This window comes from Lampris incognitus, chromosome 2, assembly GCF_029633865.1.
Source record: "Lampris incognitus isolate fLamInc1 chromosome 2, fLamInc1.hap2, whole genome shotgun sequence".
NCBI lineage: Eukaryota > Metazoa > Chordata > Actinopteri > Lampriformes > Lampridae > Lampris > Lampris incognitus.
In genome coordinates, this window is record NC_079212.1 from 18,419,870 (window position 1) to 18,438,142 (window position 18,273).

Genomic DNA, 18,273 nt, shown 5'->3' on the forward strand with positions numbered 1-18,273 from the left:
AAAGTCTAGTTAATGGTCACACCTATATTTGCATATGAAACTGATCATTGGTTTCAGTCGTTATGCCACTGTTTTGTTTATAAGGGGTGAGGATACCTGCAGTCAGTTTAGACTGAAGAGGTCACTTAGATGAGTGATGAAACAAATCTGTCAATAAACGTTATGTCCTGATGAACTGGTTAGACTTTCTTTGATTTTCTTACCTGGATTACTGAGCATACATAAAGACCTCTAAATATGGTTTAGAGGTGATTTGTAGAAATCACATTTCATGTGTGTTTTTTTTGCTGTGCAGACTTTCTAAAATAAATCTGGATAGAATCTGGATATGCCAAAAAACGGATTCAGGCTGGCAGTCAGAACCAGGCCTTAGTAAGCCTGCATCTAATTACATGCTTGTCCTGACACGTGACCTGATCCAACATGTCCACCCCGCCCCTTTTCCCATCCACTGCCCCCGTCAGGGTCCTCCTGGTAACCCCGGACCCCCCGGTCCTCCTGGCCCTCCTGGCCCTGGCATCGACATGTCCGCCTTCGCCGGGCTGTCTCAGCCTGAGAAGTCCCCTGATCCACTCAGGTACATGAGGGCGGACGAGGCCTCCAGCTCCCTCAGACAGCACGACATCGAGGTGGATACCTCACTCAAATCCCTCAACAACCAGATTGAGAACATGCGCAGCCCTGATGGCACTCAGAAGAACCCAGCCCGCACCTGCAGAGACCTGAAACTGTGCCATCCCGAATGGAAGAGCGGTGAGTAGTGGGGGAAGTAAGGTCAGAGAAAAACCAGTTTCAGGAACTGATTCATTCTGATTGTCCAATAGCGTCCTAAAGACGCATGCACTTCAGAAAACTTCCTCAGGTACAAAGTCAAAGAAATCAAACATGCTAGATTAAAAACTCCAAAACATGTCAATTCCAGCACAGTTCATGTTTTGATTTGAAACGGTCTTCATCAGAATCCATGTGTACTCATTCATTTGCTCATTTATGGTAGAGTTTTTACACATCAGTTTTTTAGTAATATTCTGACACACCTTTGTGGGGCAAAATCCTGCTTCAGTCCCTAAAACATAACTCAAGTGCACCTATCAGTTTCCTGGTTGGACTTTTTCTTTTCTGATCAGTACTCTTTAGTTAACCATGCATTTTATTTAGTGTGTGAGTCCCATTTCTTGGATTCATTCTGATTCTCAACCTTATTCTGCATTTAGCTGACTCACTGTAGAATGACTGGGCTTGTTTGTAGGGTTACCAGATGAAAACAGTCCAAATGCAGGACAAACAGTAAGATTTTGGACAGATTTGTAATGTCCACTCTTAGGTTACCAATTGTAAAAAGGTGCAACACTTTGATATAATCGATATCGAGCATAATTGGACATGTTTATATCTCACTTGCAGTTATATTCTTGCCCGCTGTTGGTACATGACAAGACATAATACGTATGAATAACAGATTAAGTTATATTTTGATTCAAATTTTGCAGGAGTTACATGGCATTACAAACAGCAATTTCCCCACCCAACCCCCCTCCCACAACATGAGAGAATGATAAAAGTAATAATAACAAGAATGGGGGGGGGTTAAATAAATAAAAATGAATAGCTATAATTTAATTAGGGCTGCAATGATTAATCGATTAGTTGATTGACAGGAAATGAATCTACATGTTCACCATGCTGTGCCATTTCAAGGACCAATCGACCAGTCGAGAAAACAATCGACAGACCAGTCGCCAATGAAAACTATCATCAGTTGCAGCCCCAAAAATAATAACTAAAACATAAAAGTCACATGTGTTAGAGGCACCATTTGCTGGCAGAGGTAGTGGGGAAGGGAGCCCTGAGCATGGCCATATGTATGAAATTCAACATATTACAAATTACAAAACCATCACTTACACAATGATACACAGACCCACTACTATTTACGAGGACAACATAACATACATATAAGTAGAGAGGCACAGACTAAATGGGATGGTATGGGGTAGAACTAAAGCAGAAACATAAAATAACATAAAATGAAATAAATAGGTGATTGAAAAAAATAACAATATAACAACAACAACAAAAAAACCCAGAATAAGAGACTAGAGAATAAATTGCGATAGGCATGACCAATGATAAATAATGAGAGCGGTGTTTGACTATGAGCCTTGTTGGTCTGTTTTAACTGAAGAGCGTGTTAATTTACAACCAGTCAATCTTTGCGATATGTGAGACTGAAGACATCTAAGGAGAGAATGCCAGAGAGTATTACTGGGTAATATCAAAAATGTATCGTTTTGGGGCGTCTGGGTAGCATAGTGGTCTATTCCGTTGCCTACCAACACGGGGATTGCCAGTTTTAATCCCCCTGTTACCTCTGGCTTGGTCAGGCATCCCTACAGACATAATTGGCCGTGTCTGCGGGTGGGAAGCCGGATGTGGGTATGTGTCCTGGTCGCTTCACTAGCGCCTCCTCTGGTCGGTCAGGGCGCCTGTTCAGGGGGGAGGAGGAACTGGGGGGAATAGCGTGATCCTCCCACATGCTACGTCCCCCTGGTGAAACTCCTCACTGTCAGGTGAAAAGAAGCGGCTAGTGACTCCACATGTATCGGAGGAGGCATGTGGTAGTCTGCAGCCCTCCCCGGATCAGCAGAGGGGGTGGAGCAGTGACTGGGATGGCTCAGAGAGTGGGGTAATTGGCCAGGTACAGTTGGGGAGAAAAAGATGGATAAATCCAAAAAAAGTATCATTCACATTTAATTGGAGACATGTGCTTTTATTCTACTTCAAAATTTCCTTAAACCTGTTTGAACACTGAGCAACCAAATCACCTTACAGGGGTGCATGAGTGCATACATTTTAAAATGGGTGGCCCCTCAAGGAATTGAACCAGTGACTGGTAGTGTCGGGGCTGGGCGTCCTCGAAGTAGTTGTCTGTATTTTTGTTACTTTACAAATAGAAGAACACCATTTGTTTGTAAAGAAAACCGATGGGGAAATTATTATTTCATGGCATTGGCATGAGTGTAACCTACTGCTATCATCTCTGCAGGTGACTACTGGGTTGATCCCAACATTGGCAGCACAGCCGATGCCATCAAGGTCTTCTGTAATATGGAGACCGGAGAGACCTGTGTCTACCCAAGCATTTCCAAGGTACCGAAGAAGAACTGGTGGTCCAGCAAGAGCAAAGACCGCAAGCACGTCTGGTTTGGAGAGACCATGAACGGAGGATTCAGCGTAAGTCTGACCACGAGGATGTTTATCTTTTCTTTAGGGATGTCCCAATCTGGTCAGAGTGAGCAGTATCGGCGCTGATCAAGGCTTATTTTAATTGACTGGCATATGCTATATCAAGCCTGATCAAATTCTAACCTTTTGTTTATGTCAACCCCTTGTGCTCCATCTACACCAGCTGTTGTACAGGTGTTATAAAGTGACATTGTCCACAACTTGAAGCAGTGAGGCATAAACCTTAAAAAGTCAACAACAGCAAAAAATCTGGTGTAAAACGATTTTCAATTGGAAAATGAAAGCATCCCAACAGCGACTTGTCTACAATGCTGGTGTTTCATGAGACAGTTGTAACTAAGCTACTTTCAACATGACTCATATGATAAGCAATTTGAATGAATACAACAAGCTCACATGTTACTCTTTGGAGTGTCCTATCTTTTTGGTCAGTGTTTCTATATTTGTAAGAGCTATTGTATTAATAATATTTCCATAGTTTTTTTTTAACTTTTTTTTTTAAAGAATAAAGGAAAACTATTAACGGGCAGCTATAATGCTATTTGTCCTAATTGGATTGGTTTTGTCCAAATTGGAATGGTTTTACAACAGCTGTGTTATGCAGGAAAATATGAATATCCAATCGGGAATTTGTATCGGCAGATACTCAATATTGAATGACTCAGATCAGATCCGGGGCAAAATAAAACACTGATTGGGACATCCCTACTTTTTGTCTTAAAAATCTTAATCCATCCATTATGTGGTTCACTGGGGAGGGGAATCCTCCAACGTGTTGTTAGTGCTGGGCGATATGGAAAATATTATCACAACAATCATAGGGTATTTTACACAATATGGATACATATCACAATACCTGCTCACATGTGCGAAAATACCATGTTTATGAATCCAAATGAGGATCATATTTAAATATTTGGTAATGTGATAGATTCTCGGTTTCGTTAATTTAGACAACAAAATCGTGTATCACTATGTGACAATATCCATATTTCATGTCGATTCAATACCATCAAAAGACAATAAACAATGAGCTTGAAATACCGCCCAGCCCTACGTGCTGCTGCGCTTTGTAGAAATATTTTGTTATATGGTAGCACAATTGGTTGGGGTTAACATGCCAACTTTGTGTCTGGCTCTACAGTTCAGCTATGCTCAGGACGGCCCGGCCGGTAACGCTGCCAGTATCCAGCTGACCTTCCTGAGGCTGCTGTCCACGGAGGCGTCTCAGAACATCACATACCACTGCAAGAACAGTGTGGCCTACATGGACCAGGCCATGGGCAACCTGAAGAAGGCACTTCTGCTGCAGGGCTCCAACGATGTGGAGATCCGCGCGGAGGGCAACAGCCGCTTCACATATGGCGTGTTGGAGGATGGCTGCAAGGTGAGAGGGAAACTTAGATCATATATCCAGTTTGGAAATAAACAAAAAAATCTACAGTTCAAACAGTTCTTTAGCATGCATGCATGTCTACTTGTTTGACTGTCATCCATTCATGCATCTCTCCAACTTTCAACCAACAGAAACATACAGGCCAGTGGGGCAAGACCGTCTTTGAGTACAAAACGCAGAAGACCTCCCGTCTTCCCATTGTGGACATTGCCCCCATGGACATCGGAGGAGCGGATCAGGAATTTGGAGTGGACGTAGGCGCCGTCTGCTTCTTGTAAATTGGAATATCAACAACAACCCAAAAAAAAAAAAAAACCCAAAAAAACCCCAAAAAACAAAACTACCCATGAAATGAAATAACTCTACCGTGAAAAAGCACACACACACACTTCCACAATAAAAGAAGACAGGAAATTATAAAGAAAATTGATACTTTTTTCTCTCACAAAGAAGTGCTCTCCAAGTTTGTACTCCCTGGAAGTTAGCACTGAAGGGCACCGGCAATATCTGTACATCATCCTACTAGCATTCCCTGTCGACCCGCGTCCTGAGATCCAGTCATGTTTCCCATGGCCCACTGTTGACGGGAATGAGTCAGAGCCAGGAGGAAGACGGACCAAGCGAACAAGTGATGGAGGACAGAAACATGACTCGATGTCACTTATTTATTGTCTAACCTGAAATGGGCAGAGTTGAGGTAGGATCGGGCGGGTTTACCATGCAAGTAAGACGAGCCCCCCCCCCCCCCAAAAAAAAACTACAGACGAGCCACAAACTCTGTCCCTGTCCTACTCCACCTCCCTCCCCACAAATATGGCATTTTGAATCAATGTAGACCAAAAATAATATTTTCAGTAAGTAAAATTAAATCCAGGTTGCTCCAGATTTTGTCCATCATAAGCAGGAGCAAAACTTTTACTGTGTATTATAAATCCTTGGTTCTATTGTTGTAAAAGTCTGTGTTTATAAGCAGCCAGATGGTTTTTATATATATATATTTCCACGTTATGTGTGTACATGTGTCTATATGCACACCAACACTTTTTGCAAAATGAGGTTTTCATTCGGGATGTATGTTTCATTGTCCTGTACCCCTTGACTGCCCATTTGAAGAAGGCTTTTTTTTTCTTTTCTTTTTTTTACCCAGTTACCATCCAAAATCGCTTAACAAATTTGAGGGAAATTTGCTTTTCTTTTACTGTAGTCATCCTGATTGTTTAAAGCTACCTCACGCTGAAAAAAAAAAACAAAGTGCAAATGTCGACCATGAATCTGAGCTGACCAAAAACCGGCTTTCAGGTGGATCTGGGGCTGAATGGCCATCTTTGCTTAGGGTTGCTCTCTTCACAAGGTGCTATGAGTTTTACGATTCAGTCTTTGTTCCATTGTTCCCCAAAAGCCCCCGACTTCCCACTAGTCTCACACCACACACACACTCTCCACCCTGGGGGCAAAGGGAAAGGTGAAGTAGAACAAAGATGGGGTGGGGGTGGGGGGACCAGGGCTTCCAAGTGGCCTCCTCTGGAGCCCATACCCCAAATTTTGAACCAGATGGGACTCCAAGGAAAGCCCCTCAAAACAACCAGGGTGGGGTTGTCTCTGTGTGTGTGAGCGTTTGTATATTTTTTTTATTATTAATTTTATTATGGTCATGATAATTTCTGTTTGGTTTATTTTGTTACACTTTTAATTGATGTAAATTGGAAATAAAAGGAGAAAACAAAGTAACAATGAAGTTGATTTTTGATCGAGCCTTTGAATAAAAACAGAAATGGCGTGGGGATGCATTTTCTTCTTTCCGCGAAACCTTCAAATTGTTATATTTATACCTTTTGAGAGGTCACTTACTCCTGAATGGACGTGCACGATATGAGTGTGTGTTTGTGTGTGTGTGTGTGTGTGTGTGTGTGTGAGACTGTGATGCAAGTGTATATTTTCATATGTGAATCTCAATACAGAAAGGAATGAAAGTACTGTATTCTCCGGTTTCAGGGTGGGGTTGGGTATGATTGCCTCCTGTTTGTTTGAATTGATAGGCAGAAATAAATGAAAAAAATATGGTGACTGGAATTGTTCAGTATTTTGTACAGTTATAACTCCATGATGCATTATAATACAGTTACACCGTTATTTGTCTGTACAATAGCCTGCTTTCTATGTGCTCTTTCAATTGGCTATTTATCTTTCATCTAAACAATAAAAGCTAGACTTAATAAACAAGTGGCATATTTTTATTCCAAGATGTATGCCATCACATTTGCTGTCTTTTGACCCCTTGTTGCCATTTAAGAAAGGGTTACTTAAACATAAGTATGTGTTTGTTGAAAATATTCACTGCTCAAAATAACAATAATGCATTTTATTTATGGGCGCCTTTCAGAGCACTCAAGGTCACCTTACAAACACAATTAAAAACAAGCAGCACTGTGTCATGCATCATAAAATCAAATAAAGCAGGGGTATACAATAATAAGTTAATACAGCAGATAGGTATAAAGTCATCTGTGCAATACTCAATGTGGGTGTAACCATTAAAGTCGGGGTCAGACTAAATATGCCAGTTTGAAAAGGTGCATTTTGAGATGGGGTTTGAAGGTGGAAAGGGAGTCAATATTGCGGATGTCTTATGGGAGAGAGTTCCAGAGGCAGGGGACAGAATGACTGAAGGCTCTAGACCTAATGGTAGTCCAGCAGGCAGATGGTGTAGAGAGTTGAATAGCAGAAGAGGATCTGAGATTATGGGACGGTGTGTGGATATGAAGGAGTTTGGAAAGATACGAAGGAGCTAGGCCTTAAAGGTGAGAAGCAGAATCTTGAACTCTATACTGTATTTAACCGGAAGCCAATGAAGATGCTGAAGAACCGGGGATGATATGATCTATGGAAGGAGTTTTGGTAATGATAAGGCAGCTAAATTCTGGACCAACTGAAGTTTATAAAGACACTTGAGAGGAAGACCAAAGAATTTCAGTCGTCAATACGGGATGTAATCAAGTAAGTGTAAGCGACAGGCAAAGACGATTAATATCGCGTAGATGGAAGAATGCAGACTGAATAACATTGTTGATGTGTGCTTCAAAAGATAACGTGCTGTCCAAGATGACACCCAGACTCAACCTGAGGGGAAGCAGGAACTAGAATTGTCAATAGTCAGAGAAAAACAATCAAGTTTAGCCAAAGTAGATTAAGTACCTATGAAGAGAACCTCAGTTTTATCAATATTAAGTTTGAGGAAGTTGTATGAGAACCAGGATTTAATTTCTAGTAAGCAGTCAGAAAGGGAAGTGGGCGGAAGAGTGGACGTAGGCTTGGTGGATAGATTGAGCTGGGTGTCATCCACATAGCAGTGAAATTGAATGCCGAATTTCCTGAAAATATGGCCAAGAGGTAAAAGGTAAATAATAAATAGGATGGGCCCACAACAGAGCCCTGGGGAACACCGGTAGTAATAGGAAAGGATTGTGATCTCACATTTTTAAGTTGGACAAACTGAGTGCAGCCAAAGAGATATGATCTAAACCAGGCTAGAGAGGTGCCAGTGATTCCAATGGAAGCTAATTTCTCTAGGAGGATGTTATATGAGATGGTACCAAAGCCTGCACTTAGATCGAGGACGAGTATGGTTGAACCCTAGAGTCAGCTGCCATCAACAGAACATTAGTGATTTTCACCAAGGCTGTCTCTGTACTGGGAAAGGAGCAAAAACCAGACTGAAATTGTTTAAACAGATTGTTGTCAGTCAAGTGAGTGTGCACCTGAGTTATAACTTTTCCTTCAAGTATTTTAGAAAGAAATGGTAAACTTGAAAATGGGTGAAAAATACTGACATTGTTGGGGTCTACACCAAGTTTCTTAAGTATTGGAGTTATTGCTGTTTTGAGAGATGAGGGAACAAGACCAAAAGTAAGGGATGAATGTATGATATCAGTTATTAAAGGACAGAGAAGGTAGATAGACTTTCACTAAATCAGTAGGAGGGGATCTAATTGGCAGGTAGATGGTTTGGATTTACAAATGAGTCCAAATATTTCAGCAACAGTTGGGAGTTTAAAACTAGATAGTGAAGAAAAGGGGGGAACATAGAAGGGTCAATAAGGTGAACTGTATGTAGTATTGTTCAAAGAGGTAAATTTCTGGTGAATATTTTCAATTTTGGCATTAAAAAGGTCATGAAGGTGTTACATTGAGCAACTGAACACAGGTGAGGTGCAAGAGTGTCCAGTGGCCATAAAATATTATTTACCGTGGAAAACAGGGCTCTTGTGTTCTCTTCGTCTGATCCAATTAAATTTGCGTAATAGGACGATTTAGCTGTGGAAAGAGCCTCCTTGCCCCCTTATAATAGAGTATGTATGTATGAAAATGGTGGTCATATGTATTTATGAACAAGGCCAGTTTTGTCATAATGAGATTCCAGGCGACAGCCTTTAGCTTTAAAATGGCGTAATTAAGGTGTAAACCAAGGGGAAGAGTGGGTAAAGGAAACAGACTGGGTTTTTAAAGAAGGGCCGTTTAAAAGACTATAAAGTCCATCGTTGTAATGACAGACCAGTTCGTCTGGGGTGGATAAATTGTCTTTGCTGGGGAGGTTATCAATTCTACTAGAAAGAGCAGATAAATCAATATTGTTAATGTTATGGAATTAGATGGAACCTAACAAATTTGTTTTGAATAATGTTAACACGGAATTACTCAATTTCCCCTCAGGGGTAAAGTATTCTGATTCTGATTGAAAAACTAACTTGTGGTCAGGAATATGTTAATCAGATGCATTACATTACAAGGAGTTACACCAGAGCAGCAAATCAGATCAAGGATGTGTCAATTGGAGTGTGTAGGAAAACGTATATATTGCTGTAATCCAAAACTGTCCAGGCATGATGTAAAATCCCTTGTGAGAGTATTGTTGACATTATCCATGTGTATATTAAAATAACCCAGCAATATGGGAACATAATGAAATTTTCACTGGATGAGAATTATCTGCATGGGAAATTGCATATTACAAGGATGACTCCAGGCTCCGGTCATCTCTCGGCTGGACTACGGCAACTCCCTCCTTGCTGGTGCCCCGGCGTCGGCCATCAGACCTCTGGAGCTTGTTCAGAAAGCTGCAGCTCGTCTGGTGTTCAACCACCCTAAGTACTCCCACACAACTCCCCTTCTCATGTCCCTACACTGGCTCCCAGTAGCTGCTTGCATCCAGTTTAAGACTCTGGTGCTAGCCTACAGGGCAGTGAAAGGAACAGCTCCTTCCTATCTCCAGGCCATGGTCAAGCCCTACACCCCTGCCAGACCACTTTGCTCTGCTGCCTCGGGACGCCTGGTTGCCCCGTCGCTCAGAGCCCCCTGCTGCCGATCGACCCGGTCACGGCTCTTTTCTGTCCTGGCCCCACAGTGGTGGAATGAACTCCCCACTGATGTCAGGACAGCGGAGTCGCTGCCCATCTTTCGGCGCAGGTTGAAAACTCACCTCTTCAAGAACTACTACCGTTACTTGTTCTTAGCACGTATTGTATTCACTCTTTTTTTTTTTTAATCCCTTTCTTGTGCTTTTACTTTAGCACTGGTTTTGCTCTTAGATGCTTGTTTAGATACACTTATGACCTCTGATGACTAGTAGTTCTCCTGATTTCCTACGTTAAATGCACTTATTGCAAGTTGCTTTGGATAAAAGCGTCGGCTAAATTACTGTAATGTAATGACTCAACTAGTTGCTATGCAGATTAAGATCACCCCACAATCATGTCTATTAGATGAAGTTGCTTGACCAATCATAAAAAGGCACAACAAGCCTCGATTTAGCAAGAGAATTATACAATTAATATTTATTGATGAGATGTATTAATGAAAGTTGCAAAATGAGAGTGCAAATATGTAAGGAGTGTGGGTAGCTTAAGAGGTGAGCTTTGTATAAAGGGTCTGATTGGCATAGTCAGCAGGCCTGTCCTGGGGGAGAGGCAGTTGGGAGCTGCCATTCAGGCCAAGATGGAGGACCCCCACACTCAGGAAGTAGAAAGGCACGTGGGTAATTCTTCCATTGGACCAACACTAGGAACAGAAAGAGAAACATTACTTCAGTCACTGAGAGGTGGTTAAATACAGAGTAGTCAGTGAGTAGTCTTTATTCCCTAAAATCCTCATCCAACATCATTTATGGGTGAAATCTACACATCTGTCACTTGAACTAATGAACTCAATAAGAATGAACTCAATAAGAACAAAGCAACAAGATATTTGTATAGACAGACTGACCACAGTGAGCAGGGCTCCATGTTCAAAATGAGGGTGAAACTGCATTAGTCTTGGCTCTGTCCCGGGCTCCCCCTGAATAAAACCACTAGGGGGAAACACAGGATGCAAATATAATATACAACCATAAACAAGATCGTCTACATTAAGAAACAATAATGTTGACTGCTAGTACAACACACAAAGTTGAACTCCAGCAGAAAAGTGCAAAACAGTCCTACCATGGCAGGAGCTCTAACATGGGAGTGGTTGCAGTCTTGAACACTGCTATCATAGCAGGGCGGTCTGCTGCTTCGGGGTCACCTGAAAGATAAAGTGAGACTGAGCCATATTTTAAAAGTATAGGAGGACAAACTGTAAAGAAGAGTTACAGTGAAATAACGGAAGTTGCAGCACGCAATTAGGGGAGAGTTAAATTGAGTACAACAACAAGGGAATATGTGTCAGACCTTTGAGAAGCACTGCAAGCCTTTCTCCTCTTGGGTCCCAGGCCAGAGCTTGGATCTCTCCACCAACCCTGGCAAATAAATAAACAAGATGTGAAAGTCTAAAAAGAATTCTCTTTGTGTACAGTTAAGGCTGTATGATGTCATGACCAGACAACCAGAGCACTGGCCAACATGGACTCCATTCATCTTACACCAAGAAAAGACATGCAACTTTAAGGCCGATTTATAGCCTCAATTTAATTAGACTACAATAACATGGGGAGGGCGTGGTAGACACTCAGCATTTCTCTTGCCCCCAAAATCCACTCAGGAGCTCCAGGGATGGGCAACATGATCCAGAAAGGGCCGGTGTGGGTGCAGGTCTTTGTTCCAACCAAGCAGCTACATATCTGATTCTATTAGTCAACCAATAGTCTTTTCTAAGGACCTTGATTTGTAGACTCAGGTGTGTAACTGCTTGGTTAGACCAAAGACCTGCACCCACACCAAGCCTTTCTGGATCATGTTGCTCATCCCTGACACCATTGTTTCAAACACATTTGATTTTCATGACTAAAATCTGGAAAAGTCTTAACACAGTGGTACGAACTCGTCTGCAAAGCAAAACTCAGTGAACAACAGAATAGTCATTGAGAGAAAGAAAAATATTCTCCAACTAGGAAATGTGAAAATTTATGTGAATTTAGATATTTTCAAATCCCACACCAGTTTGCTGATATAGTGTTCATTATTTTTGAATTAAACGGAACATTTTTACACACTGCTTTTTTTTAAAGATTATTTTTTGGCATTTTCTGCTTTTATTTGATAGTGATAGTAGACAGCGACAGAAAAGAGAGAGGGGATGACATGCCACAAAGGGCCTAGGCCAGATTTGAACCCAGGACACTAACGGTGAGGACTCAGCCTTGTGCGGTGGCTCTACCAGGTGAGCCACTGGGATGCCCCAAATACTGCTTTTGATTGTGCATTTTCTCTTTCATTAATTTACAAAAAATAAAATTACTGCTGTATTAGTTTGGGGTTATAGTGTAAGAATTTGTTTTGATGAGTATGGGGAGTTGCATGGCATTAGAACTCTTGTAGTTCATGATTCACGTCTTTCTGCCTTTGTCAGAGCGTTTTTGTCTCTACAATAAACCAAAAGACATAACAACTTTGAAAATCAATTTTAAAGTGCGTAATGCCCAGTTTTTTCCATTAATGTATTTCATCCTTACATGATATCTGCGTCTGCCGTTTTGAAGGTTGTCTCCGACAGGTCGGCCACCACCATTGCAGTCTTTGGTCCTCTTAATGTTCCTGAAGGTGCTTATGGAAAGGAAGAACAGGAAAGAACTGGAAAATCATATCTATATACTTCTATTCTGAAGATGTTTGAAAAATGTTTTGTAATTTTTTTTTCCTTCACTAGTATCACTTCCTGTGCAGAAGCAGTGGATGACCAAGATGTAGTTTTAAAATGTTAAATCAGAAAAAAAAAAGTTTCAACTACTATATAATACTTGCTACTTTCTCACAAAAAAAAAATTGTAAAATATGTCACATTCACATTTATTATTATCCTTTTGTTCATTATCCAAACCGCTTGTCCTTACTCAGGGTCACGGGTATACTGGAGCCTATTCCAGCAGTCTTTGGGCATTTACTATTTTCAATGTAATAGTTAAGATCATTCCGTATTATTTTGCACAAAAGACTAAAGTTACTCAGTACTTTATAAAGTACTATTGTTATTTTTGTGACTACTACTACTACTACTACTTTCGGCTGCTCCCGTTAGGGGACACCACAGCGGATCATCCGTTTCCAGTTGTCACAAAAATTGTTATTTTCTTGACAATCTTAAAATTAAAATTCCTCAACTGATTGAATATTACACTATTAGCAGAAAATTAGAACATACCACCTCAATGTTGGCATGCTTCTCTAAAACACTTGACATGTTTGACATTGTGTGAATAGTGTGAACCTGGTGAATCACTGAAGGACAGGGCATAGATGACAGCCTCTCCCTGTACAGCGAAAAGAAGTTGCCTCCCATCTGGACTCCAACAACCAGACTGACCAAAAAAATAATAAGACACACAATTAATTATTCATCACATGGCCCCACCTGTCAAACATGTTACAAGAATGAACAATGACTGTTAAATGTGGGCAATCACCTGACAACGGCCCTTCAAACATGGCCACCGCTCACACGTCCACATTCTGGTCTCCCAAACTCTGAAATAAGAGCTTTGAGTTACTCATCAGTGCTACATGTGCAGACAAACCCCTTAATATTTTACTTAACAACCACTTTTTACCTAGGTAACGCTAGAGGAAAAACCACAGATATGAATATTTGCTCATATGTATAAAAGAAATTGGACCTAAATGTAAAAGGACTCCAACCTAAACATCCTAAAAACAAATCAGAAGTAAGGAAAATTCGTAAACATTTTTTGACAGTGGATTTAGGCTGCAGTAACTGGAAAGTAATCAGAATAAGAATCAGAAACAAATTTATTGTCATCTCATTCATGTACTTTCATACACAAAAGAGATGAAATTTCGTTTCTCAAAACCCAATAAGAGCAACAAACCAACTATAAATACAACTCCAAACATTCTAAATTCCAATAAACTGCTATAAATTGTCTTTAAAACTCCATCAATTTCGAGATACTGCTGGATGTATTTTCAAACCTGAATAAGGCAGAAGGTGTAGAAGCCAGTACGAGGCTGCCATCAGGTGACCAGGACAGGTGGGTCACCCCTCCCCCTCCCACCCGCTGAAGTGGCACACAGCGCTCTACTGCTACATCCCATATCTGGCAAATAGATGAATACAGAAGTAAAGGCAGCCACACAGCCATCCATTGGTGGATTCATAGAATGCATTGTGTATATCCTTTTTAGCATGAAGAGGCTAATTTTAGATGTTGAGAGTGCTATCCCATACCATCATGGCTGTGTCCATGGGCGAGGCTGACAGAAGCAGAGATCCACTTGGGGACCATGCAATAGAGGTGACTGGAGAGTGGCCAGGGTGAGATAATACCTGAGCACAGCCAGAGGCTGGCCTGGAGGGTTGGAATGGGAAAAAAAAGACAAAAAATAAAATAAAAATTATAGCATAGAGGAGAGAAAACAGCATCATGCAGTGGTGTGTGGCCTTACCCTCAGACAGCATGCATAAATCAACATCCAGTGTTGTTGTTTTTCTTGCCCTTTTGTATCTGTTTAAGTCGGAGAGTACTGCTAGCGTCGTGTGTGGTTGCCGCTTCTCTCTCTCATAGCCCCCCCCCTTCCCATCCACCCCTGTATGTCTGTGTTATGTTTATCTGTTGTCTTGTTTCACCCCTTTTATTGTAAAGCGACTTTGAGTGTTAGAAAAGCACTATATAAGATTGATTTATTATTACTATATTACCTGGTTGACAGTGAGCAGGGATCTACATGCCAGACCAGCAAAAAATTCTGACAGGCAACAGCCAGGGCAGATGCACAAAGTGGTTTCCATTGCACAGCAGCAACACTTCTCTGTAGACGGTGCTTCAGTATGGGAATTGTGGCGCTGAAGGACAGAGTCCACATGTTCAGAGTTGGTGAAAGGGAACAAAAGGAGACTCAGCAAGGACAATGCAGTAAAATAACATTGCTCTAAGAGGCGCTAGTACAGCATGATTTTGGAGTATTTCTGTCATGGAGTACAGATTTATGGTGATAGGAAAGGCTTAAGGAGACCACTGAGGCTGGTCTCCTTAAGGCAAACTAAACCACTGTATGTGACAAAGCCTTTTCCTGTACATCACCACTGCTGTGGAGTAACTGCGATGTATTCTGTCTTCACTAATCACTGGTACAAAGCAGTGCATGTTTTAAAAATGTTGACTTCAAACGTCTTTCTTTTCTGTGGCTTTTACCAGCTGTTATCACCTACAATAGCACAACCATTGTGTTCCTAAGCTTTCATTAATAACCCTCTAGCTTCTTTTCTTTATTTTTGTTGATAGGTTGTTCTGACCTTCTGGGAAGTGGACTTCAAAATCCAATAGAATGAGAAGGATTCTGGTACCTCTTAGAGTTGTAGATCTTAATTGAATCGTCCAATAAAGCTACAGCGAACTTGTCTGTATGAGGATGCCAAGCAAAGGCTCGGACTGAACAATCAGACCTGACAAAGCAGAAGACCAGGGAAAAAGTATGTTAAAGGCATTAAGTTTGCAATTTTAGGACCACAATATCAGTCTATCAATTATGAATATAAATGGAATACAATCTTGAAAGGAATACAATGTCATATCACTCCATTGTTTCATAAAATGCAAAAACAAACAAACCTTCAGTGACATAAAAGTACATTTCAAAATCCAATACTGTGTGATTTTAGTAAGAATTCTGTAAATCAATTCTGGCATAAAAAAAAAATCTGTCCTCAATTCCAAATTTGGCTTTCCATGGAGGAATGACCCTAAAATATTTATTTTAGATGATTCACAAGGTCAGCACTTACCATTTTAACACCTGGGAAAACTCAGCAATCATGTCCTCACTAGTCAACTATAAAAGAGATAGCAAAAAGAAAAAATTAAAACACAGTAAGTGCTGACATATACCTTTGTTATCATAAGTACTCTAATATGTTGAACTCACTGGATCAACTTACTGTGAGGTGTGGAAACAAGGAGCTATGGAAAGAGGAGACCCTCTGAAGCAATGCCAAGACAAAGCCAGAACTCAAAGAAAGCCATTTGGGCACTAGAAAAATCACAAGACTTATTGAGAATCAGGCATCGAGTGAGCCATTATGTTTAAAGCACAATTGCAAAAAAAAAAGAAGAAGAAAAGAAACGGAGTCTAACTTACCCTCTGTACTTGAATTGGCAATTTCATTTAGAAGCCCTGTGAGACCTGCATCCCGCCTGAGAGCCAGAGAAAGAAGAGTTAAGAAGTTATTGGTGGGAGAGTGTGTGTGTGTGTGTGTGTGTGTGTGTATGTGTGTGTGTGTGTTGTGTGTGTTACATACCAGGCAGCTGCACTCCGCATCCACAGTGTCTCACAGTGGACCAAAAAGGCTGCTTTACTGCTACTCTCTGTTCGGCTGTGAGGCTTTAGTGACTCCCGAGGAAAGTAAAGGTTTTGAGGACTAAACTCCTACAGAGAACACACAATCCCATAATGTACCTTTGAAATATGGCCATTCAACACATGTCCTCAGCACAAAATACATACAACTTAGCAGGCGGACCTACCTAGACTTGCAGGACAGTTCTCAAATCAAATAGACCATAGATTCGGACCAAGAAACCTTGTCAAGATCACTTAAATGTAAATCTCTTATTCACTGAAAATATCACAATTTCTTTTTCAATATAAAGCAAGTTGATCCTGGATTATGACTCCAGCCCATCTGTGTGGAGTTTGCATGTTCTCCCCATTTGTGAGTTGGTTTCCTCTAGGAACTCCAATTTCCACCCAAAGACATGCATGTTGGGTGTTTTGGAGTCTCAAAATTAGAGATGTGAATGGTGTGTGATTGACTGTCTGTGTGCGAGCCCTATGATGGACTGGTGACCTGTCCAGGGTATCTCCCTGTCTTCCACCCAGTGCATGCTGGGGTAGAACAATCCTTTACTGGATTAAATGTATGGGTGTTTCTTTCAGACCTGATTCAGACAGCTGTCCGTCGTGGGTCCAGACACCAACTCGTTGTTTGACTCGTACAGGATCGTCTGTCCCGAGGGCAATGGAGGGGGGAACAGTGCCAAAGAGCACATCTTCTTATGGTCCAACAGTAAAACCCCTACAAAACACCATAACTTACGACAATGTTTCGTTGTTAACACACCAATGGAAAGTATCATCAATACATCGTCACGAATTAACGTCTATAAAGATAGCAGTGGACACCGAGGTGCTGCTGACATACCGTCAAATCTGCTGTCAACGTTGTGTTGTTGACATGAGCACCTATTCAGCTAGCTATAACCTAGTTGGCTAAATTGCTCTAGGTTAGCATGTTGCAGTCATATTACTCTTATGGACTTGCTTAGACAGCGAGGCTACAGAAACACTATTTGAAATTTCATTAATTTATCACGTTAGTGCCAGTTTATTCGCTATTTATCATAAGAGATTGGTAACAGAGTGATAATCTGTTTTAAGATACTTACTTTAAAACCGGATTCTTAACGGACCCCTAAAGTAGTGGTAGTATCAGATTTTAAGACCGGAATCCCGCCGTGTAAGTACGGGTGGTAGTAAGGGACAAACAACGTAGGGATTTTTTTTCCCAACCCGCTACCTTGCCGCAGCTTGAGTTTGCTGCCCCCTACAGGAAGTACAGCGACAGTCCACGGCAACCGACGTTATGCAAACCAGTTTTATTCTCCCACACCGGCGTCTGCAGGAGTTTGGATGAATGAGCGAGGAATGGTCGTATTACAACTTTATCACATTTTACTTACTGACATCATCCTTTAATGAAATTCCGTTCATCTTATCGAAGACCGTATGATGCGCTTACACAACTAGAATGGAGTAGAATAGAATTGAAAAGAGACCAAATTATTCACAACGATTTCCAAGTTGAACTTTATCTGCAGTAGCCAGTTTGAAGCAGGTAAACAAAATATTCTCATAAATCATACAAACATATAAAACAAATAAATCATGAAAACCATACTTAAAATTATATTTTTTATGTGAATAAACATTACGCTAATAAATTCTTACATTTAATACACTACTAATACTATACTAATACTAACACAATACAACTAATATTTCAGTACTAATAAAATGTTCTCTACTAAACAAATACATTTTACTGATATTATTAGCCTACACTATTATAGTATAGGCAATTTTTTTCATGTAGTACTAAATTTAAAAAAAAACACACATTAAAGGAAGGCTTAACGAGCAAACAGAGAAAAT

The 18,273-nt window shown here is 40.8% G+C and overlaps 2 protein-coding genes across 7 annotated transcripts in view; one reads left to right on the plus strand and one right to left on the minus strand.

Annotated features, from left to right (window-relative positions):
• The window catches only part of col2a1a (collagen, type II, alpha 1a), a 41,591-nt gene extending 36,671 nt beyond the window's left edge, over nucleotides 1-4,920 (plus strand). For all 5 annotated transcript variants that reach the window (XM_056274546.1, XM_056274547.1, XM_056274544.1 and 2 more), the window contains 4 exons: nucleotides 465-753; nucleotides 3,047-3,234; nucleotides 4,391-4,633; nucleotides 4,774-4,920. In XM_056274546.1, coding sequence (XP_056130521.1) covers nucleotides 465-753; nucleotides 3,047-3,234; nucleotides 4,391-4,633; nucleotides 4,774-4,920 — 867 coding nt within the window. The remainder of the gene's footprint in view (nucleotides 1-464; nucleotides 754-3,046; nucleotides 3,235-4,390; nucleotides 4,634-4,773) is intronic.
• Nucleotides 4,921-10,449: 5,529 nt separating this feature from the next.
• Nucleotides 10,450-17,575, minus strand: aaas (achalasia, adrenocortical insufficiency, alacrimia). 2 transcript variants are annotated; one of them, XM_056298599.1, is made up of 17 exons: nucleotides 17,508-17,575; nucleotides 17,001-17,137; nucleotides 16,361-16,488; nucleotides 16,201-16,256; nucleotides 16,001-16,092; nucleotides 15,848-15,894; nucleotides 15,410-15,508; nucleotides 14,765-14,908; nucleotides 14,294-14,414; nucleotides 14,038-14,162; nucleotides 13,512-13,572; nucleotides 13,316-13,406; nucleotides 12,564-12,654; nucleotides 11,344-11,411; nucleotides 11,116-11,197; nucleotides 10,898-10,982; nucleotides 10,450-10,693 (listed from the first exon to the last, which is right to left on the minus strand). In XM_056298599.1, exons 2-17 carry the CDS (start codon nucleotides 17,109-17,111, stop codon nucleotides 10,538-10,540), a joined length of 1,557 nt encoding a protein of 518 aa, XP_056154574.1. In that variant the 5' UTR covers nucleotides 17,112-17,137; nucleotides 17,508-17,575; the 3' UTR covers nucleotides 10,450-10,537. The 2 variants fall into 2 exon arrangements, with proteins under 2 accessions (XP_056154574.1, XP_056154582.1); XM_056298607.1 differs by having other exon boundaries at nucleotides 17,001-17,153; nucleotides 17,508-17,567.
• Between the last annotated feature and the right edge of the window lie 698 nt (nucleotides 17,576-18,273).